This window comes from Ambystoma mexicanum, chromosome 4p (assembly GCF_040938575.1).
Source record: "Ambystoma mexicanum isolate Mex_15411 chromosome 4p, UKY_AmexF1_1, whole genome shotgun sequence".
In the NCBI taxonomy this organism is placed as follows: Eukaryota; Metazoa; Chordata; class Amphibia; order Caudata; family Ambystomatidae; genus Ambystoma; species Ambystoma mexicanum.
Genome location: NC_090927.1, coordinates 350,969,671 through 350,993,789, shown reverse-complemented (window position 1 = coordinate 350,993,789; position 24,119 = coordinate 350,969,671). Strand labels below are relative to the sequence as shown.

Below are 24,119 nucleotides of genomic sequence, written 5' to 3'. Positions count from 1 at the left end.
CTACCTCTCCAGACATCCAAGAGGGGGTTCCCAACTATCCACGTCAGCCGAGGAAGCAGATGAACATGTCAGGCTGGTCATTGAAACGGCGACCCCCAATTCGATGCAGGTGGAGGAGTTAGAGCTTGCGTCAAGAGAGGACGAGTGTTTTGCTATACTGAAGTCGGCCATGGAGCTGGGTACCTGGAATACCGTGCTGGAGGCTCTGGGCCGAAGGACAAATGAGGCCAAGGTGGCGCTGGAGCAACTCTGGCAGGTGCGTGAAGAACTGACGTTCTCGGAATCGGGACTCCTTCTGAGAGGAGACAGAATCGTAGTCCCGCAGGCCAAGGTTCAGCAAGTGATCTCCCTGGCATACCAAGGTCACCAGGGCACCCCCAAGACGAAAGCTTGTCTCCACCAGAAGGTGTGGTTCCCGGAGATAGAACGAAAAGTAGAGGAGTTTGTAGCATTGTATGTGTGATGCCAGGCAGCGTCACCGGCCCACCGTGAACCGTCCATCGAAACGATGCCGAGAGGGACCAGACCATGGGAAGTGGTGCATGCCGATTGTGGGTCTACAACCAGGGGCACTCATTTCCTGGTGGTGGTGGACGAGTGGTCTCGGTACCCAGAGGTCGAATTTGTAGAATCGGTCGCTTTTGACAAGGTGGTAATAGCTCTGGAGAAGATCTTTGCCACTCATGGCCTACCCACTGTGTTGTGCTCCAACAACGGCGCGCCATTTCAGGGAGAGAGCTTTGCAGACCTCATGAAGGACTATGGCATCCAGCACACAAAGGTCACGCCGCTCTGGCCTCGGGCGAATGGAGAGGCAGAGCGCATGATGCGGACACTGAACAAGGTGTTCAGAATTGCGCAAGGAAAGGGCGAATGCCTATAAAGGGCGCTGTATGTGTTCTTGAGGGGTTAACGCACAACACCCCACTCATCCACGGGTGTACCACCAGCGGAGGCCCTCTTCCAACGATGCCCAAGGGACGTTATACCAGAAGTGGGGGAGCGAGAGCCCGCTGTTATTGACAATGATCGAGTGGAGGAGGAGAGAAGGGCAAGGACACTAATGGAAAATAACAGGAGAGGCCTGAGACCCCCAGGAATTGCCCCCGGGGACGAGGTACTGGTGAGAAATCGGCACCCCCATGGCAAACTGTCCCTCACGTATGAACCCGTTCCCTTGGACGTTGTGGTGGTCAAGGGCTCGATGGTGACAGCGTGTGATGGAACTGCATCAGTGACCAGGAACGCAAGCTTCTTCAAGAGACTGGGGGAGCCGAGGCCGGAGGCCATGGAAGACCGGGGTCCTGAGGATGCACTGGATGAAGGTGGGGGTCAAGACCCCACCGTGAACTCTCCCTCCAGTGGGGGGGCAGGCGAAGGAACACCGGCCAGAGACGTAGGCAGGAGGTACCCCCTGAGAACTAGGCGTGGGAAACCTGCCCGTCTTACAGACTATGTGATGGACTGAGATGCAAGGTTGGTGTACCGACAGGCCCGCCTGTTGGCAACAGCGGTCATGGGGGGATCCAGGGTGGCTGTTATTAAACGGGGGACTATTTGGGTGTTAATGTGTGCCGTGTAATGTTTGATAGTTAGGTCTTCCCTTTTCATGTTCTGTTGTTATGGAAAAGGAGGAGTGTGGCGTTGGCCCTTTAAGGGCTCGCACGCGACGGAGTGACGCCCACTCCGTCGCGTGCCCATATAAATAAACAGGGCGTTCCCGGCGGCGGGCAGAGCCACCGGGAGCCCACATGAGTGACATCCTCTGTCCGTGTCTTCTGTCACACGGGGGTGGGGGGCTCACAGAATACGTTGGCGGCAGACCACCAACAAACATTACCCCTGTGTAAAAAATGTATTGTTTCGATGCTTTTTTGTACAAGGGCACTCTAATGGTATTAGCACTAGGGCAGACTGCTTCTGCGGTGGTGCACAAATGCATTAAAGAAATATGTGGTGCAAGGCGTGTAAACTAGCACTTGCACCAGTGCAAAGCTTCTGTATACCCCAGGTACGGCGCATACTGCGGAACCCACAGGTCGCACAAGCCTTGCAATGAAAAGAACCATTACATGCCACTAACCAATCGCTGATCATAGCTCACCCCCAGCTGATAGCCACTGCACCCGAGGACAGAAGTTCCACCGGCGTCATCGCTGCGAAGTAGCTGACGTTGACCAGGACATAGAGGGCGGTGACCAGGGGAATGGCAATCATGACGGCTCGCGGGAGGTTCACCTGCGGGATGCACAACGGAATCATTCATTTACGGTCACATAGAGTTCTAGTTCACAGGCACAAGAAGTCAGGTCTAACAGAGCTGCACTCCGTTCATAAATGGGCATGTGCACACGGAATGCTAGTAGGTTCAATTTCTGGATCACCCATGCACTATTCAGCGCCTGGAGACTGCCCCTGGGTAGTAGCAGTGCGCGGTATAAATCAACAGAACATAACACTGTGGATAACAATGAAAGATAAAGTTATCCCAAACAATATACATTTCATTGACACCGTGCAGTTAACATCTACTGGTGACATCCCATTGCTTATTCAAATAACCTCATTGCGTGTGCAGTAGAAATGGGCGGTAATGGAATTACCACCATTTTTTCTGAACCACTAGAATTAGAGTTTCCAATTGAAACTCGCTAAAAACCACCTAGTTTTGAGTGGAGGAAATGCCCTCCATTCAATACCATTAGCCAGGTGCTATTACTGCATGTGGTAGTTACTACCAGCGGCATAAGCCAAAATGTGGGGCCCCCCTGCAAGCCCAGCGGAGGGCCCCTGCTACAGCAGTGGTTACTACATGAAGTAGTATGCAATCCCCACTGCAGTCCTATCAAACTCCATAACGAGTAACAACTGCAGGGTTGTCATGACTATGAATCCCGTGGCACCTTCCCTTTACCGCATGCTCCCCTAATGAGGTAATACTAATAACGCTAAACTCTTAAAGAAGCCATTCATAGAGGATAGTTCGCTGCTGCTTTTTGGTTTCAAGTGTAAGTTATGTCAGATGTATGGACATAACTTGCATTCGCACCCAGGGAACGGTGCCCTGCCAATTAGATGGCTGAACAGCGGGGGAGAATACACATTCCATCCACCTGAGGCCCTTTCCTGGGTGGCGGCATCTTTTTTACGTGGGGAAGCATTCCCACCACCCAAACCCTCAAACCATACCCCTTCCCCACCCCCTTACATGCTAGACCTGAGCTTTGTGCTGCAGTCCCGGTGCTCTTCGCGCTCCCGGCTGCCATAGAAATGGAAAAGGGATTTTGTCCCGTTTCCCTATTTACGGCAGCCATCTTTTAATTTTTTTTCTCCTCTCGAGATTGGCATGGAAAAAAACATAAACCATTCGCACCCTGGATAAATCCCGGGGTGCAAATGGCTTTCACCCCCGCTGTGGAGGGTGGTCATGTCCAGAAACAGCCCCCAGCCCTCGCCAAGGCCCTTGTGCTGCCATACGCTCAGGGTGGCCGGCCGTTACTGGCCATGTCCGCCCCCTACAGTAGGGTGAAAGCCAGTCAGGAAGCACACAACATGGGTTGTATTCACTGGTATAAACCTGCATTCCGAGCTGTCTGTGTTGTGCTCAGCTGGCACTCCGTTTCCTGGCTCCCACTACCTAATTAGCACCCGCGTTGCTGACACACAGTTGATAGGGGTGCTTTAACATAAAAAACCAGACCTTCCGCAGAGCGGTTCTATGAAGCCGCTCCATTTTCAAACTGAGTTTTCTCAGTTGATGACTTCCTGGCATTGTCACTAGCGAGGTAGTAAAGATATTTTAGAGGCATCTTGATGAGGCATTTAAAAACATCAGATCATTTCTCGCCTAGGTTGTGAAATATGTCTCTCTCCTTGCTGGCCTATGCGGATGATCTGGTCCATATAGACCGTTGGTCTATATGTCTTCAACAGCAATTAAATGCATTAGGAAATTATGTAATGTTAAACCAGCTAGAAAACAATCATGTTAAATAAAAAATAATGATTATGTATCCATACAAAAAGAAAATCAGATGTGTGTGTGGAGTTTAGAGCACACCCTTCTGGAGATTTTTGATTCAATAACATACTTAGGCTTTCCAAATACTCGGAAATATTTTTTTAGATGACACTTTCTAAGAATCTGTAAAAAAATGATAGCATTAGCAGCAAAGGCTAAGAGGATAAATCCCTGTTATGGTTCCTTCTCATTTTTGCTTGTATTAAAATTCTGCAAAACAAAAGTTGTTCTGGCCCTGACCTGTGGGGCTGAAGTTCTTAGCCTCAAAACAAGTGACTTATGGGTAAAAGTAGAAGGCATTCTAATTTTAAAAAATTATGTAATCAAACCCTTTCATCCCGCTGCAAGGCTTCCGGACCATAGTACAGGCCCTTCTGGTCTTTCACATTGATGGGGGGGAAATACCCTCCTGATTGGGCTCCCAGCCGCTCACTTAGTTCCCCTAAAGGCAGTCCACCACACTGCAGCACGTGTTATTACAGGTGTGCAGAAATGTGACTGAATTACCAGTGTCCTACGTGAACTACATTGGCTTCCACTCAGGCCAGAATACGTGGTGGATAAGCTCCACATATCTGGAATGACACAGTCCTCCTGCATCCAATCAACCAACCGGATTGAATCACAACTAGTCAGCAAAGAGTGGATGTGATGAATCAACTTCCTGGGCACCAGTGGTCCAGCGATGAATATCGGTTTCTAAACCATCAATCAGGCCCACAGCTCTAGTACACCAGAAGGGATCCAAACAGATTGGAAACACAAGTAAATTATAAACATCCTTGTATATATTTGGTAACGTGGATGGAACGGCAGGCTTAGCTCTGCAAGGTCGTGGATCGTTGGTTATTTGCAACACAGCGAAAATACAATTATTACCCAATTATAAAAGGGACTGTCCAGACAAGGTTGTATAAAATGCATGTGGTAGTTACTACCAGCGGCATAACCCAAAATGTGGGGGCCCCCCTGCAAGCTATCTACTTTATTATTATCAAAACAGACAGTTGTAGCACAATACAAAATACAACCCACCCTGTAAAGGAATACAGAGGACATACAGTTTCAAGAAGGAAAGGGGATGCACTCTGTATACTGACAGGTGGATAGTTGGTAAAGTAATTAATCACAATGTTCAAGGATACTTGGTCTCAGCAACAAGGGAGCAATGGGCCATAAATTTGTCACTAGGGGCCTTTGCAGAAGGACCAGGTGGACAGGACCACAATTTACCTTATGCTTGTAGAAGTTCTTCATGCTCGACAGGGTCGAGTCGGTTCAGGGCACTTTCCAGCTTTTGAGACAGAGTTCAAGATGGGAGACAGCTGCGGGTATCAGGCAGCAGGCAGTTCAGCGAGCGAGGCTGGACAGATGGCTGCAGACTGGCCTACACAGTGGCTTGGGGTCTGGAATTGTCTTAGTGCTGGTTGGCGGGTCTGAAGCACGGGTAGAGGCGTCTCAGGGTTTCCACTACTTCGAAAATGTCCTTAAGGTGGATGCTAGTTTATACTTGTTGGTCCACTCCTAGCTTCTTCGCTGGGCTTGTGTCGTCCTTTAAGGCTGACAGCCCAAAGCTGAGGAGAATGTTGCAGGTAACAGCCTTGTCCTTGGTTTGGTTCAGAGACTCTTTGGCACTTCCGACCTAGGAAGCTTGCCTGCAGAGCCTAACAGGGCTCATTGTGTGCTGGCTGAGTACCAGTTCTGGTAAGCACAAAAGTGATGGGTGGAAGGTTTTGAATGAATCTGAACCACTGGCGTTGCTCTGGGCAACCTTCCACACCACCGTTTTTTAGCCCGTCTGTGCCATTGCAAAAGGGGTCCAGCCATATGCAAATCATTCAGGTACTGCCACCAATGGTAGCAGCCGAGCCCCAACTGCTAGGCCAGGTACCCTCTGCACGGAAACACAAGCAACCCCAGACATGTTTCGGCCTCGGTGGGCCACCTCAGTGAGGTGCAGCTTGGTTCCCTATGGTGCAGCGAGCAAGGGACCCACGTCTGGGCATACCCTCTCTCACATAGTGAGACAAACAGTAAGCACAAAAGTGATGGGTGGAAGGTTTTGAATGAATCTGAACCACTGGCGTTGCTCTGGGCAACCTTCCACACCACCGTTTTTTAGCCCGTCTGTGCCATTGCAAAAGGGGTCCAGCCACATGCAAATCAGTCTGGTACTGCCACCATTGGTAGCAGCCGAGCCCGAACTGCTAGGCCAGGTCTGGGGATGCTTGTGGTCTCGTGCAGAAGGGATGTGACCTAGCAGTTTGGGCTGGACTGCCCCTTTTGGGGTAGGACCAAGCCTGATTTGCATATGGTTTTTCCCCTTCTGTAATGGCTTTCCAGGCAGAAAAACTATGGTCTGGAGGGTTGCCCAGAGTTTTGCCCGTGTTTATGATTAATTCAAAACCTTCCAGCCATCACCTTTCTGTTTTGCTAAAGTCACCCTGAGTGGGACGGGTATGTCCAGACGTGGGTCCCGAGTCTGACGGGCCTAGAGACCCAAGCTACTCCTCACTGATGACGCCCAACAAGGCTGAAACATGTCTGGGGATGCTTGTGGTCTCGTGCAGAAGGGATGTGACCTAGAAGTTCGGGCTGGACTGCCCCTTTTGGGGTAGGACCAAGCCTGATTTGCATATGGTTTTTCCCCTTCTGTAATGGCTTGGCAGGCTGAAAAACGATGGTCTGGAGGGTTGCCCAGAGTTTTGCCCGTGGTTATGATTAATTCAAAACCTTCCAGCCATCACCTTTCTGTTTTGCTAAAGTCACCCTGAGTGGGACGGGTATGCCCAGACGTGGGTCCCGAGTCTGCCGGGTCTAGAGACCCAAGCTACACCTCACTGATGACGGCCAACAAGGCTGAAACATGTCTGGGGATGCTTGTGGTCTCGTGCAGAAGGGATGTGACCTAGCAGTTCGGGCTGTACTGCCCCTTTTGGGGTAGGACCAATCCTGATTTGCATATGGTTTTTCCCCTTCTGTAATGGCTTGGCAGGCTGAAAAACGATGGTCTGGAGGGTTGCCCAGAGTTTTGCCTGTGGTTATGATTAATTCAAAACCTTCCAGCCATCACCTTTCTGTTTTGCTAGAGTACCAGTTCTGGAGCTGCTGGAAGGGTCCTTTGGGTTCAGTATCTCCCTCTGTTCTCTGGGAGATGTTTAGGGGAGGGATCTTGCTTCCCTCTTTGGAAATCCTGGCCTTCCTTCACTGGCGGAAGCTGTAAGGCAGACTGTACCTTCAGCCAGGGTCCAAATTAGTTCTTCTTGTTACTCCTTCTTCAGATGATCTGCTAAGAGAGGGGCTACACCTCTCTTTTAAAGCCAAACAGGCCCCAGTGATTGGTTGCAGGATAAGCCTACTTAAATGAGCCAATCCTTGGTCCCCACCAACAATCTCTTGTTATGCGTGAGGTCATAGCCGGAGTGCTTTGCAACAGGAAATGCAAAGGGGTGAAAACATGTACTACTAAGACCCACCCATCTTCCTGTCTGTTGTGGATCAAAGGGTCTCTCTTGTTGATTGAGCTCTCTGTGGTTCCTGATCAAAGCGCAAGTCTCCCTTGTGAACAGACATTCTGGGCCTCATTACGACCCAGGCGGTAAATTACCGCCTGGGCCGTGACTTTACCACCATGGCGTAAACTACGTTTACGCCATGGTGGTTGGCGGACTTACCGCCCCATTCCGACCTTGGCGGGGCGGTAAGTCCCCAATCCCCATTTACCCTTCCCCATTCCCATTTTTGCCCCATAGGGCATAATGGGAGTGGGGAAGGCGTTAATTACGCCACCGTAAATTACGGTGGTGTAATTAACTCCATGGTCCCTTAGCGCCATGGATTTTAACACCTGCTAAAAGCAGGTGTTAAAAGCGCCATGGCGCTAAGGGACCTCATACTCAGGCGGTAAGGGTCGGCGCTGTTAACGCTGCCGTAAACCCCTTACCGCCTGGGTCGTAATGAGGCCCTCTGTCTCAAATCACATACTTCTACCCTATGAAAGAGGGTCCCCCTGCGGGGGTTACCTACTGTAAACAGTTGTCCCAGACATTACAGCTCACTGCCCTTGATACTAAGGGGCGGAAGCTGACTTCAGGTTGACATAGATGCATATCAAAAATGTGATGGATTTCCTGTCCCCTTTGTCAACTCTACAACCAGGCCTCTCACAGGCTTGCTTCAATTAACTTCTCATCAGTATCCGCTGCCACCAATTAGAGCGGAACAAAGGATAGGGCGGATCCATGTAGCCTTTGTCAGTTAATGGGCCTGGCCATGGCAGGTGGAATGTTTTGCCTTCCCCCTTCTTGAGATGCATTTGATCTACCCGTGGCTGTCATATTCCAGCTGAACATGAAAGGAGGACTGCGTCTGTAGGCTGTGTCCACCCGGATTACATGTGACTATGTGTTTGTTGTGCAGCGAGCATAAGAAAATGTGTGCAGATTAGCCCCACACATTTTCCGGAGGTTGATCTCCCATCATTCACTTTCATTACAACATTTAAAAATAAAGCCAAAGCGAGCGCACTCTCCCTGTGCGAATGGTCGAATTGCTCACAAGGTTCCTGCAAAAACTGCTTCTCTTGTCACCTACCCTCTGGAACTCGATCCCGGTATTTTGCGGATAGCCCGACAGGTCTACCAATTTAGCAAATCTCTCAAAACATGCTTTTTTCAACAACACAACACCTGACCAAGCACTAATCTCAATGGAGACACAGACTGCAGCTGATGGCAGCACAAAAGCCTGCTAACCACACCCTGTACAATGCTGTGCTGCTCTTGAGCTAGGTCCGTGCTTTGAACATTAAAATAAAATGAAAACTAAATGGGGAGATGAGTATGATTGAGTCTGATATTTATGATAATAGGGGATGGATGTTGTGAAGATTTAGTTAGATGTCGAATACATTATATTTTTTTTCTAATTCTAATTGTCATGAGAGAAAATGATTAAAAAAACAATTATATATGTTTTTTTATGCACACAGCCTCATTACGAGTTTAGTGGTAATTCGACTGTAAATCCACTGAATTACTGACAAACTCGATTACTGTTACTGCTGCATGGTCCCACAGATTTACAGCAGGATTAAAAATGGTGGGCGGGCAGTGGTAATCCCTTTTTTCGGAGCCCATAGGACTCCACGGGGTAAATCCACTGGCAATAATTTTGCTAATTTGCCAATTTTTGGTGGTAAAGTAGAGGATTAACTCCAGCTTTTGACTGGAGTTAAACCTCCACCTTACTACCAAACTTGTAGTGCAGCAGTGTGGTAATGTGGCAATAATGGAATGAATGCTGCATTACCATTGTTTTTACCCACACCGCTGTACTTGTAATGAGCCACACTGTTTCTTGCTTTGTCCTTCAACAGAATTAGAGGGCATTAATCATATCCTAAGATATGGAACACATTAGCGTGTGCATGATTTCTGGTAGTGCATGGTGTTCTTCTGTCCTGTGTTTTAAGAGACCAAGATTTCACCCGTGCAACCTTCTACATGTGAGAATGTAAAGGCAGACGTTTTCCTCAGGTACTCAAGCAATGGATATTTTCACCAGCATTAGATACAGGAGTCAGTGAGTGACATCTTTAACTGATTAAACAATTTGCCTGACGCATGGTCTATGACAGCTAGGCCGTGAGCCATGCCTATTTGTCAATTGGTGTCAATTGGTGTTGGATTGATTGCGATGGGAGCTATTTTCCAAAATGAGACTTCACCAGATAGTTGCCTCGTGAAACTAAGGATTTTGTGATCTTTCCTGGAATCAACGAGGAAAGGTGCACAATACAGCCCTGGTAGGAGTAAAGTCCATATTAGAGTGACATTTTATTTATTTATAAATGTATAATGCGCCAGAGCCAGCAGGCATCAGAGCGCACAAGTACACAATGGACAACAATAACACAAGACAGGAGAAGGGTATCAGGCATGGGATACGTATAGGGAGGATAGCTCAGCAGCAATGTGCTCACCTTGGAAACAAGATGACACAAAGCTACACAGGTTTGATCCCCGGGTCCGCACTTAGAAACCTCCAGGTATCAAGCGCGTTATAAATACGCAACTAAGAGACATATACTACCTGTAACAGCGCCTCGATGCCCCCAGGCTGTGTGGGCGCTTTAAAAAGAATGCAAATAAATAAATATCAGGGATCACTCAAAAAGGAGAGTCTTGAGGGTTCTCCTGAAGGTTCTGGAATTGTTTTCAAGCCATACCGACACTGGAAGAGTATTCCAGAGTTTTGCTAAAATTACGGCAAAAGATTTGCCCTGGCCTTTGGTGCACTTAAAGGTAGGGCATGCAACCTGCATCAGGTTACATGAGCACAGAGATCTAGTTGGCTCATAGTATGTCACTAAAGATTTCAAGTAAGCTGGGGTTTTGAAGTCATCAATTTTGGTGTCATTTGCAAAGTCAGAGGTGATCAGTTAAAGTACAAAATCAATTTGGAAGTCTTTTTTTTATTTACAGTACACCTCATCACTTTAACTCAATTGTGAGATACAAAAAAAAGTTGAATCCTACTTGCAGGGCATTGTGTAATGGCCCTTCCACACTGAGCCTGCTATTGCTGACTACACTCTTAGGTGTGTTATGGGCAATGCTGCAGGGCCGCCCAAAGAGAGCAGGGTAACTGCTGTTACCATCAGCAGGCCTGGAGAGGGGCAGCCCAACCTCTCCCCCTCTCTGCTCCTCTCCTTCCCCAAGCCAGAGAGACACGCAGTCTGTGCAACACAAAGCTGAGGAAGGGTGAGGTGTGAACAATCAACTCACCCTTCCTCCATACAGCAAGGTGCTAAGCACCTAAGGAAACCAACAATCAGGCAGGGATCAGGTTCAAAGACCTGCCCACTCCCAGGGGGCCAGACAGTCGGCTATCCGGCCGGGGCTGGAACACAACAGCCCCCACTACTATACATATCAAAGACCCAGTACTCCCCTGGGTCTTAAAAATACAGAGCGGGCTGCTCTGAGAAAACACAAACAGTTTGTGGACTCTGAACGGGGACCCAAACACACAGGAGATGCACTATTTACTCAGTGCCTTCCAAACATTTGCTTCTTTAGCAAACTCTGAAGTTCGTTGCATTTGCAGCATCTTTGTTTCCCTTTGAACATTGCACTGTTCATGAACCTCTGCACGGCAGAGAGCAGCGAACACTGAACAAACAAAGAAAGTCTCCCGGGACGTACCGAAGGGAAGCAGGACTCACTTACCAGCGCGAACGAAGGAAGGAGGAACCTGCAGAGCAGCCCGGCGTAGGCCGTGGCTTCAGTCAAGTGTCAATTTCAGGTAAGCCGTCCCGCCGGGCTGCGAGCATGAAATAGAACACTGTTTTCTCTAACCACGTGCAAAAAAGATAAACATCCGTGGGCAGCCCCTCACCGGCGGACCCAGAATGCGTGCTGCACGTCAATTTCAATAGAAATATTGCAAGATTAAACACCGAGGCTGCTGGGAAACCCCGTGCCAGGAAACCTTATCGCAAAAGTACAACAAACATTGTAATTGAGGCAGTAGGCAGACAACTTTTGGTTCATACAGCATTTGGGGCATTTTTTAAGGCCCAGGCCAACAGGGCACACGCAATTAATTGCAGTGAACAACAAAGGCATAGGGCCTCATTACACGGCACCGCCTTGGCGGAAAAGGGATTTACCGGCCCATTCCAAGGTTGGAGGGGCGGTAAATCCCCCTTCCGCCATTGCCCTTCCCCATTCCCATTTCTGCCCCATAGGGCTCTATGGGAATGGGGAAGGCGCTAATTACGGCACCGCAATTTTGGGGTGCCGTAATTAGCTCTGAGGTCCCTTAGCGGGTTGGATTTTAACGCCTGCAAAAAGCAGGCGCTAAATCCCCCAACCCGCAAAGGGACCTCGTAGTAAGGTGGTAGGGATTTACCGGTATTTTACCGGTACCGGTAAATCCCTAACGCCATCTGTGTAATGAGGCCCATAGTTTATACGCATAACTCGAACCTGGGCACAAGAAATAATTTCAGCTCACCAAAGACCACTGCTGCAGTTTGTCTGAACATAAACCAAAATATTTTTTGGGGCAACACTCGACAGTTACCCAGCACGGGAAACAGCATTTTGTGCAAGCCCACAAGAATCCATAAATAATACAACAAGCATTATAATGTGCATGATAGACGGTGCTATTGCACAACGAGTAGAGAGCTAATTTTGACATCTGTGCAGAGACTGCTGACATGGGTTCAGATCCCTGCAGGGCCAAGCACAACCTTTTTCAAATATCTTTCTTTTAATCAAACAGACTGAAAGGAAACATGTGTCCCAAAGGAAAATCACAGGAACCCACAACACCGGCACAGAAACCCATATCACCCCACCTTATGGTAGCCATCGAGGCAGCGGAACACTACGGTTGGGCATGGGTCAGGGAGAATATGTACGGACGACCAAGGGAAGGGACACCCATACCACCCAATCAAGATGACGTCACAACACCACCAAAGAGACAGAAAGTGACAGATGGCCCTAAAAAAGGTAACAAAAAACTGGCGAAATTGTGCGAGAACATGTCAGAAATGCAACAATTATTGCACAAAATGAGGGGGAAACAATTACCTCAAAGAGGGGAGCAGGGACCCACAAACCCCAACATACCCCTAGAACCTACCATGTTGATGACCCCCCCACCAGCAACAATCCCAACAACAGCAGCCCCAGCCACACCACTGCCACAGGTGCCATCAATGCCAACAGCTGCCAGCACAATTGCACCAACTGCAGCCACAGCAGATCCAACAGGTGCTTTAAATAATAATTCTTTAATGTGATATAGATTGAAAATAAATTCAAACTTTACACATAATACAAATTACATACATTAATATCATCAATCAAAAGAAATCAGCAACATGTGTACTATACCAACATAATAAAAGCAGAAACTAAAGTTAATTACATACATTTAGATAAGCAAAAATAGAGATAAATCATGTTAAAATACGTGTATATTACTATCTTTTCTCAAAGTTCTATATGTTCTTAGCAACACACAATAATAAAGGAACATCTTTCCAAAGGGCTCCTTATCTCAGAATCATGTGACAAATGAAATAAAATTTGGCAAAAGATCTACTCCCACTCAAGGTGAGATGTATATTCTTGACACTATCATTCTCAGATAATTAAAACAGGGAGCCCAAACTTATTTCAATCTGTTGCCAAACATTGTACAGTGCAAAAAACAGGTGCATATTGCAGGTGTTAGTGCAATAAAGCCAAAATGATGTTTCACAGATGGTTAGAGGATTATGTACAAATTTAACAAGATGTAATAATATTGTAGGATTTAATATCTGACATTCAGTTAGAAGATGTTTGGCTGTCTCCATATATTCTGGGAATTTGCACAGGCGACAGATTCGCTCTTTGGCCGGAATATTCTCTCTTGATCCCAGGTTGCTCAACGTGGGCAGTTGTTCTAGTCTAAGCAAGATGATGAAACGTCTGAGCCTTTTAGTTGGGCCAAGATACAGATATGCTTGCGGTTTCATAAAAGTATATAATCTGTATTTTACAAATTGGTAGGTCTTAAGAGTGCTCAGATGTGAGAAATTCTCATGCCAATCCCACAAATCCACCTTTTTCCCAAGTGCGTTTAAAACTTCCTTGGTAAAGGTTACTCCTCTAAGTGTCCAGCCTATGTCGATGAGGAATTTTGTCATGGCTTTTAGTAGGGGTGAAGTGGTATGTTTTTTAGACACTTCCTGGTGAATCACAGACAATAAGGGGTTGGTGGGACAGCTGGTCATCTTAAGATAGAACCCTGCCCTCCTTTTGATTACCAAGGCTTTCAGTGCAGGAAGGCCCAATTCAAGTCTAATCAGGGCCATAGGGACTCCCGGGGGCAACCCTAGTATCCAGCGGCAAAATTTGCCCTCCATCACTTGCATCCATGCTAGATCAAAGGAGAGAAGAGACTCAAGGCCATATATGATCATGGGGGCAAACACTTGAATATATAAGTGTCGTGTCCCCCACAGAGTAAAGCCACCCTGCTTATTAGTGAATGCAGATATCAATGCGGTAACTTGCATCGCCCTGGTTATGCGTCCCTGTCTACAGTGTATGTAATCGCCATAGGGCTCAATATCCACTCCATGATACCGGTAGGAGGGAGCCTACTGTATGTGATTTTGATGCACCATCAGGTTCACTCGGGATGCTCTCTTCCTGGTAAATCTAATCACCTTGGTCTTATCTAGGTTGATTGTCAAGCCATTAGTCCTAGCATAGTCCCATAGGGTGGCTGCAAGTCCACTTATGCTGGTATCAAATACGACCAGGTCGTCTGCATACGCCAGGACTACACACGGTGCCTCTCCAATTTTAGGAGGGCAATTGTGGGCCTCAGCTAACACTGCAGGGATGTCATACACATACAGATTGTAAATGAGGGGTGCTGTAACGCATCCCTGTTTTACTCCCCTGTTTTGGATCACATTCTTGGTCATACTGCCTTCGTGGTTTAATCTAAGACGGGCGGAGGTGTTCTGGTGCAAGAGTCTCAGATAGTATAAGAGACCTATAGGGCATCCCATTGTTTCAAGCTTAGCCCATAATCTCGCTCTAGGGATAGAGTGGAAGGCTGCCTTGAAATCAATATAAAGGGCATATAGTGGGGCTGCCGCTTGCTAAGCGCCCGTGTATGAAGTATATCCATCACTAGTAGGTCATGTGTGGTGGAGAAGTTCCCGCCGAAAACCATACTGGAATCTGCTAAGTATATTAGCCTCTTCTACCCATTTCTGCATTTCACTTGGTAATAATGAGGCGAAAGGTTTCCCTGTGCTGTCAAGCATAGAAAGAAGCCTATAGTTATTCGGGTCAGTCCGGCTACCCTTTTTAAAGACAGGGATGTGGATGGCTGTTTGCCAGGTTGGGGGAATTATCCCCTGTGCTAGGATCTTTTTGAAGAGAAGGGAGAATAAGTCGGCCCAAAATACAGGGTTGTTCTTGATTACTGCACTAGCCTGCCCGTTAGGGCCAGGGGCTCTAGAAGACTTAAGAGCAGTTATCTTGTTCAAGATGGCCTCTACTGAGACATCAAAGGGAGGAAGGGTAGGGGCCATATTCGAGGATATACTAAAGAACTCCATCTCCCCTGAATTACGGCCTAACAGAAATGTTACCCATACCTCCTCGCTAATAGGGTTGGCTAATGGGCCTTTGACCTTCTCTCTATTCTCATTTAGGAGTGACCAAATACTGCGGGAATTCCTGGAACAGATAGTCTACACTAGCCTTTGATATATATTGTTCCTCTCTACTCTCTTTATGTTCTTAATGCTAGCTCTATATCTGTTTTTAGCTTTTCTTACTTTCTCGCAGTAGAGGCCTCCCGACAGGCTCTGGGTCTTAAGGCCCCGGATCTCTGCTCTCAGCCCTCTCTTGGCTTCCCTAATTCCCTTATTATAGGGAGTTTTAATGCCCTCAGTTCTTAACATATACCCCATTTTAGCTGTGGCTGTCATGATGCCTACCCCCGGAGCACCAGGACAGGCCCAGCACCCCCGGGAGCAGGCATCATGCCCTCGGGTAAAAGCCCAGCGGCCCCTAATAGGGGCTCTTTGGACTTTGTCCTGGCGCCTTTGGCGCCAGGCTCATGTTGGACATCAGTCCTGGTGCCATAGGCGCCAGGCTCATAAAAGAGGGTGTTTGGTGCACTTACCTGACGCAGACCATGCTGCATGAAGCCTCAAGCCAAATGAGGCTTAGGAGGGACTATTTTATCAAAGGAACTATTTTACTTGGGTGGGGACCGTGGACGAATACTTACCTGGAACTTCTTCCAAGGCTATTTAAACCACGCCCGGACTGCCACACGTGCTTCGCGTTGCTCTGCATCTAGCAGCTGAACGCTCACCGTGCCTGCTCCTGCATCTTGCCTCTAGCCACGCCCGCCTCGATCTTGGGATACCTGAAAGGAAGGAAGGGAAGGGAAGAGAAAAGGTGAAAACCAAGAACTTAATCTAACTTCCTACCTGTGTCCGGAACCATCACGCCAGCGATCCTGAAGATAGACATTCTTTAAAAGCATTGCGCTACTTGTTGCAGCGCCGCGCATCACTCACCTGCCTCGTGGGCTCTTCTCTATCCACCGCGACCTTCTGGGCATTCCGTCACATCTCTGCACCTGCAAAGGAGAAGAAGAGACAAAAGGTGAGCAGGATGAACAAATGAGAAAAGCCTGATTTTCCGTCACAAGACTTACCTGGCCATATTTGACGGAACCACTCCTCATTTCGGGTCGGCGCCACTTCTTAGCCTGGTACCGCACCCCGGCCCCTAAGGGGAAAAAAGAAAGACATTACTAGAGGGATTCAAAGACATTTAAAGGGATAATTTTATCACAAACTCACCTGAGTTTATCTCCGGCAATATCCCTCGAAGCATCACTTCCGCTCTGCACCTGAAAATAAGGACAGATCTTAGGTTAAGAAAAGCAAACAAAGAGAAGACTCTACTCTGGAACTTTTTAAACTGCATACTTACGGCATTTCGCCTTCCGAAACCAGTGAAGTAACTGGTCAAATACGCGCCCCTGCACCAGAAGCAGGATGGAGAGCTCATCCATTCAAACATTAAGGTGAGCCTTGATTGGGGATTTCGGAGGTGGTCAGAGAAGAGCAAAGGGGAGGTGGGAAGCAATCACAATACTCTGCAGTCAGTTAATCCCCTCTCTCCACCTACAGAAAGATTTTTCTACGGGCCAGACAAGCCAGATTTGGGGGTCCAGTTCAGTCAGTGTTTCACGCTTGAAGAGGTCACAGCAATCCAGACCAGGTCAGCGCCTCCGTGGGAGCCAGGTGAGCGTTACAGAACGCGAAGCCTTCCTACAAATTCCCACCCAGGTGCTATGGAAACTTCTGAGACTGATATGTTGGCCCAATTACTGGGGGAATTACGGGCCGAAGTACATGCCGCTCGTCAAGAGACTAATGCCCTCAGGAGGGAAATAATCGTATCTAAGGAACGAACTGATGACCTGGCTAGGCAGGTATTGCAAGGTCAAGCTGGGAAAACCCCTCTACCTGGTTCCGCGGGGAATTCTGTTCCTGTGGCTTCAAGTAACCCTGTGCAAATCAATCTACCTGGAAATATGCCGCTAGCCCCACCTGAACGCTTTGCTGGGGACCCCAAACGGTTCGCCGTATTCATGAATCAATGTCGCTTGCACTTCCTATGCCTTCCCTAATGACCAGACCAAGGTAGCTTTTGTGTTGTCATACCTTAGGGGCTGTGCTGCCGATTGGTCAGTACCACTGGTAACTCAAGATGACCCAATCCTCCGAGATTTTCAAGGATTTCAAGCAAGCATGGAGAGATTATTTGCTCGACATTCTCAGGGACAAGCTCTGGATGATGAACTTCTATCCCTGCGACAGGGCAACCAAGACCTCCTCTCCTACATAGCAACCTTTAACAGACTAATCGTGGAAACCGGGTGGCCAGAGGATAAAAGAATCACATTATTCTATCGGGGTCTACGCGGAGAACTTAAAGATGTCTTGGGGCAAGTTGTAAATCCGCCCCAAGAATGCACAGAATATATAGACTTAGTGGTCCAATTGGATCACAGGCTCCAAAACCAAAAAGCGGATCGTTCCAAGTTTGAAACCCAGGTGTTGGTCAAGACCCACGTCACTCCCAAGGGTGCCGATGTCTCCAAGCCTATGCAAATTGGAGGGGTTAGAGGACCTTTAACCCAAAAGGAACGTGAAAGGAGGCGGCAGTTAAAATTATGTCTTTATTGTGGGAACCCTGGACACTTTCTACGAGATTGCCCGGCAAAAACGCCCAAGAAGGTGGTAAGAGCCGCTGATAAAAACCATGAAGACTCTGTTTCGGGAAACGACTCCGCCCGACAAGCGTAGGGGTCGGATTGCCGAGCATGAAAACTAACTCTCAGACCTCGCATTTCATTGTGCCAATGGTTCTCGTAGATCCGGAACAGCCTAAGCGGTTGCATGCAATAAAGGCATACATCGATAGTGGGGCTATAGGAAACTATGTGGATCGTGAATTGGTCTCTAGGATTAACCTCCCTCTGCGTCCAAAAACCAGCAAAGATGTCATCACCACAGTCGATGGAACTGAAATTGCCTCAGGACCGGTAACACATTCCACTACTGAGGTGACTCTTATTGGTCCGGACGGCCATCGGGAGGCAGTTGTGTTTGACGTAATCAAGGCCCCACAGTTTCAGGTTATTCTTGGAATTCCTTGGTTAGAGACACATATTCCTCAAATTGATTGGCGAGCAAAGAGAATAACCTTCCCGGATTGTGCACAAACCTGCTACCCAGAAAATCTGAAGATTAGTCTAGCATCTGTAACCTCTGTCTCCATGCAACTACCTCCGGAATACCAAGACTTTCAGGACGTCTTCCAAAAGGAACAGGCCAACACGTTACCCCCCCACAGATCGTACGATTGCCAAATCGATCTGGTGCCCGGTGCACAACCCCCTTGTAGCAGGATTTATGCCCTTACTGAACCTGAGAACCGGCATTTGAGACAATATTTAGATCAATACCTAGCCAATGGTTTCATTCGCCCGTCAAAGTCCCCGGCATCCTCGGCTTTGTTCTTCGTGCCCAAAAAAGAAGGCGACCTTAGAACTTGTATCGACTACCGCGCATTGAACCAGATAACGGTTAAAAACCGTTACCCTCTGCCTTTGATCCCTGAACTCCTTGACCAGGTGAAGGACGCTTGCATATACACCAAGTTAGATCTCCGGGGGGCTTATCATCTGGTGCGAGTAAAAGAAGGCGACGAATGGAAAACGGCCTTCCGTACAAAATATGGTTTATTCGAATACCAGGTGATGCCTTTTGGGTTGTACAATGCGCCTGCTGCCTTCCAATTCTTCATGAACGATGTCCTTCGGGAACGTATCGATGTTTGTGTTGTCGTATATATCGATGACATTCTTGTGTACTCCTCTTCGGAATCTGATCACAGAAAGCATGTCCAGGCCGTCCTTGAGAAATTGTGCCAGCACAAACTGTTTGCTAAGCTGGAAAAGTGTGTTTTCCATACCACCGAGGTGGAGTTTCTTGGATTCATCCTGACACCTAATGGTGTCCGAATGGACTCACGGAAAGTGGAGGCCATCCTCAAATGGCCATCTCCTAGCTCGGTAAAAGGGGTCCAAAGCATGCTTGGTTTTGCCAATTTTTATTGCAGATTTATTCCGGAATTTTCACGTGTAGTACAACCCATCACTGCACTTTTGCGGAAAATAAACGTTTCGAATGGACCAAGGAAGCCGAACAGGCCTTTCAGGAATTGAAAGCTAAATTCACGTCTGCACCTATTTTGAAGCACCCGCGTCCCGATCTGCCATACATAGTCGAAACTGACGCGTCCAGTTTAGCTGCGGGAGCTGTCCTGTCTCAGAGAGACCCTGAAACCAACCAACTGCATCCTGTAGCATTTTGGTCCAGAAAGTTCTCACTGCCTGAGGTAAATTATGCAATTACCGATAAGGAATTATTAGCCATTAAGTCCGCCTTTAAGGCTTGGCGGCATTATCTTCTTGGCGCCAGGCACACCATCACCGTGATCACTGATCACCGAAATTTACAATATTTAAAGACTGCCAAGGCTCAATCGTCATGTCAGCTCCGATGGGCTTTGTTCTTTGCTGAGTTTGATTTCGTAATCACTTACCGTCCCGGCTGTAAGAATGGCAAAGCAGACGCACTATCTAGAATAGGAATGGGAGAAATAGACACTAATTCAGAACCTGTGCCGATCATTCCCGAACAAAGAATTTTGGGATTAACCTCCTTACAAACCTTTGAAGACATTCAAGCACGAGTAAAACAACTCCTGGACTCTACCGCCTTGCAGGATTGGATCCAAAGAGGGTCTTACTTTTCGGTCAACGATGGCCTACCTTACTTCCAAGGACGCTTATTTCTGCCAGAAAAGGAATTGTAAGAACTGGTTATTTCCCGTCATCATGATACGCTGATGGAAGGACATCCTGGCATTGCCAAAACTGAGGAAAAAATTAAACGACAATTCTGGTGGCCTTCCTGGCGAAAGGATATTAAATCTTTCGTGATGTCCTGTGGAGTTTGCGCCCAAAACAAAGGCCAAAAGACAAAACCCGCCGGTCTTCTTCAGCCTTTAGACATTCCACCAGCGCCTTGTCACTAGATTTTATCACGGACCTGCCCCTTCTAATGGATACAATACTATTCTGGTTGTGGTGGATCTATTTTCTAAAATGGCTCATTTTATTCTGTTGAAAGGATTACCTTCAGCTTCTGCCCTTCCTAAGGAATTCCTCGAAAATATCATCCGCTTGCATGGATTCCCGTCCATATTAGTCTCCGACCGGGGAAGCCAGTTTATTTCACATTTTTGGAAAAGGTGTTGTCAACTGGCACAAATCGACGTAAGACTCTCAACCAGCCATCACCCACAGACCGATGGTCAGACGGAGAGAACGAACCAGACACTTGAACAATACCTACGGTGTATGTTGCACCAATCGGAGGGTAATTGGAAGGATTTGTTATGGGTGGCCGAATATGCATACAATAACTCGGTGCACTCTGGAACTGGACAAAGCCCCTTTTACACCCTATATGGACATCACCCTCGTACTTCAGACCTGGACTCTCCTCTGAGCCTTGAAATGCCCGCAGTAGACCATTTGCACTCCACTATAACTCAAGCATTCAAGAATGCAACTGCCCATTTGCAACAAGCGAAAGAGAAATACAAGAAAAATGCAGATCTGCATCGGAAGGAGGCGCCTTCATACCAAATAGGAGACCAAGTATGATTGGCTACCAAACATTTATTGCTCAAGGGACCTCGAACTTTTAATCCAAGGTATTTGGGCCCTTATCCGATCAAAGCTATCATTAATCCAGTGGCAGTCAAGCTCGATCTGCCAGCTAACATGCGGATTCATCCCGTTTTTCATCTGACACTTTTGAAACCAGTGCAACCAGGAACCAGATTAATAAAGCCACCAGAACCAATTCAGATAGATGGGGAGCCTGAATTCGAGGTGAAGAACATTTTGGATTCTAAAATTTCAAAATCAAAACTTTTCTATCTAATTGATTGAAGAGGGTACGGGCCTCAGGAAAGATCTTGGGAACCCATGCACCTCGGCTAGTAAAAATGTTCCATCGGGATTTCCCAAACAAACCGAAATCCCCAGAGGGAATGACCTTGGGAGGGGCCTTTGGGGGGAGTGCTGTCATGATGCCTACCCCCGGAGCACCAGGACAGGCCCAGCACCCCCGGGAGCAGGCATCATGCCCTCTGGTAAAAGCCCAGCGGCCCCTAATAGGGGCTCTTTGGACTTTGTCCTGGCGCCTTTGGCGCCAGGCTCATGTTGGATATCAGTCCTGGCGCCATAGGCGCCAGGCTCATAAAAGAGGGTGTTTGGTGCACTTACCTGACGCAGACCATGCTGCATGAAGCCTCAAGCCAAATGAGGCTTAGGAGGAACTATTTTATCAAAGGAACTATTTTACTTGGGTGGGGACCGTGGAAGAATACTTACCTGGAACTTCTTCCAAGGCTATTTAAACCACGCCCGGACTGCCACACGTGCTTCGCGTTGCTCTGCATCTAGCAGCTGAACGCTCACCGTGCCTGCTCCTGCATCTTGCCTCTAGCCACGCCCGCCTCGATCTTGTGATACCTGAAAGGAAGGAAGGGAAGAGAAAAGGTGAAAACCAAGAACTTAATCTAACTTCCTACCTGTGTCCGGAACCATCACGCCAGCGATCCTGAAGATAGACATTCTTTAAAAGCATTGCGCTACTTGTTGCAGCGCCGCGCATCACTCACCTGCCTCGTGGGCTCTTCTCTATCCACAGCAACCTTCTGGGCATTCCGCCACATCTCTGCACCTGCAGGGGAGAAGAAGAGACAAAAGGTGAGCAGGATGAACAAATGAGGAAAGCCTGATTTTCCGTCACAAGACTTACCTGGCCATATTTGACGGAACCACTCCTCATTTCGGGTCGGCGCCACTTCTTGGCCTGGTACCGCACCCCGGCCCCTAAGGGGAAAAAAGAAAGACATTACTAGAGGGATTCAAAGACATTTAAAGGGATCATTTTATCACTAACTCACCTGAGTTTATCTCCGGCAATATCCCTTGAAGCATCACTTCCGCTCTGCACCTGAAAATAAGGACAGATCTTAGGTTAAGAAAAGCAAACAAAGAGAAGACTCTACTCTTTTTAAACTGCATACTTACGGCATTTCGCCTTCCGAAACCAGTGAAGTAACTGGTCAAATACGCGCCCCTGCACCAGAAGCAGGATGGAGAGCTCATCCATTCAAACATTAAGGTGAGCCTTGATTGGGGATATCGGAGGTGGTCAAAGAAGAGCAAAGGGGAGGTGGGAAGCAATCACAATACTCTGCAGTCAGTTAATCCCCTTTCTCCACCTACAGAAAGATTTTTCTACGGGCCAGACAAGCCAGATTTGGGGGTCCAGTTCAGTCGGTGTTTCGAATCCTGCGCATCACGCTTGAAGAGGTCACAGCTATCGAGACCAGGTCAGCGCCTCTGTGGGAGCCAGGTAAGCGTTACAGTGGCGTGTTTGCCTGAGAATCCCACGATCCAGTCTTCTATTTCATTTACAGTCATTAGATTGAAGTCAGGGAGACCCTCTGCAGCAGCGAGGTTAAAAGCTTCAGTAGCCGATCTTATATTCTTTTCAGACCAGACTATTCTTGATCCTGCACAATTGGTTTTAATACCGCCAATATTCGATTGGGAGGTGGGAGGGATTGGGAGGCGGAGTGAACAGTGAAGCGACGCATGATCTCTCCAATTATTCGCGGTCACATTCATATCAACAACTCTAGTCTGAATCACAGGACACATAAATATGTAATCCAGAGTGCTGAATGATATTCCATTTGACCACATATGCTTCCTAGGCCTGTCTCCAAGAGTACGGCCATTGATCATCGTAAGGTCCCAGGAATCGAACAATTGAAGCCAGCCTAATCCCTCAAACTCCCTTTTTCCATGGGTCATTAGACAATTTGCACTAAGATTAGCATTTGAGGATTTCAGTGCATCACCTGTTATATGGCAATTAAAATCCCCCATCACAGCAACCGCAACATTACCAGGCCTCAGGGACCAAGAGGAGAGTAGGTCCTGTAGTTCCTCTTGTAAGAGTTCTCTCACTACCGCTCCTGGAGGGTTATACAAATTAATGAGAAGAAACCTACATAGGCCACCCTCCTCTTGGTACTCCACCTCTACCGCCACAAGATGGTCCTCTGCCCCACACTGAATCCTTCATGATATGGCCGTGTTAACCACCCCTGTGAGTAAACCCCCAAATGGATGACCCTTACTGCCCCGTTTAGCAGGAAATTGATACATAACATAACCATCTAGCAGTAAAGGGTCTCTTGAAGACAAATGCAACTATGATTAGACAGTAGGTCAACAGAGCCCTCCAACCTCAAAAGATGGGCAAAGCCTCGACAGTTCCAGGTAAGAAATGAAAAACATCAATGGTCCTGTAGAGATCTCAGGAGGGCTTCCAGAAGTGACTTAAGAACATGTTGTAATTCGGTCAGGACAAGGTTTTCCCCTGCCCCAGGCTTACAACAATTCGATGTGGGGACAGGAGTGACAGTGGACTCTGGTACAGGGCAGATAACATTCTCATTACGGTTCCACATCAATATCAATGTCCACTGCTCTCAGTTCCTCTTTATATTTCCTAATCAATCTTGCTGTAGACAAAAAGTACAATGTAAAGCAGAGACATGGGAATTAGGACCATTCAGAGGTTCAACAAACAGGAAATCATCCGATTTTAAGACACGGAGTTGAGGAATGTAATAGGGTCTCACTAATAATTCGGAGCGCGCCAGCCAGGAATGTTTCCCACTCAAGTATAAATTCTTGATAAAGCAAATGCGATTCTCATTAGTGTCCTTGGCTACGCTCTTCTGGTCAGGCAATACAGGGACAGATGATTCTCCCTCCATGACTGACCCATGGGATTGCTCTGGGCATATAG

At 47.7% G+C, this 24,119-nt stretch overlaps 1 protein-coding gene across 1 annotated transcript in view; it reads right to left on the bottom strand.

Annotated features, from left to right (window-relative positions):
* Nucleotides 1-24,119, bottom strand: part of LOC138453240 (b(0,+)-type amino acid transporter 1-like) — a 321,037-nt gene that overhangs the window by 177,498 nt on the left and 119,420 nt on the right. The window contains exon 2 of the mRNA XM_069605898.1: nucleotides 2,105-2,238. Coding sequence (XP_069461999.1) covers nucleotides 2,105-2,238 — 134 coding nt within the window. The remainder of the gene's footprint in view (nucleotides 1-2,104; nucleotides 2,239-24,119) is intronic.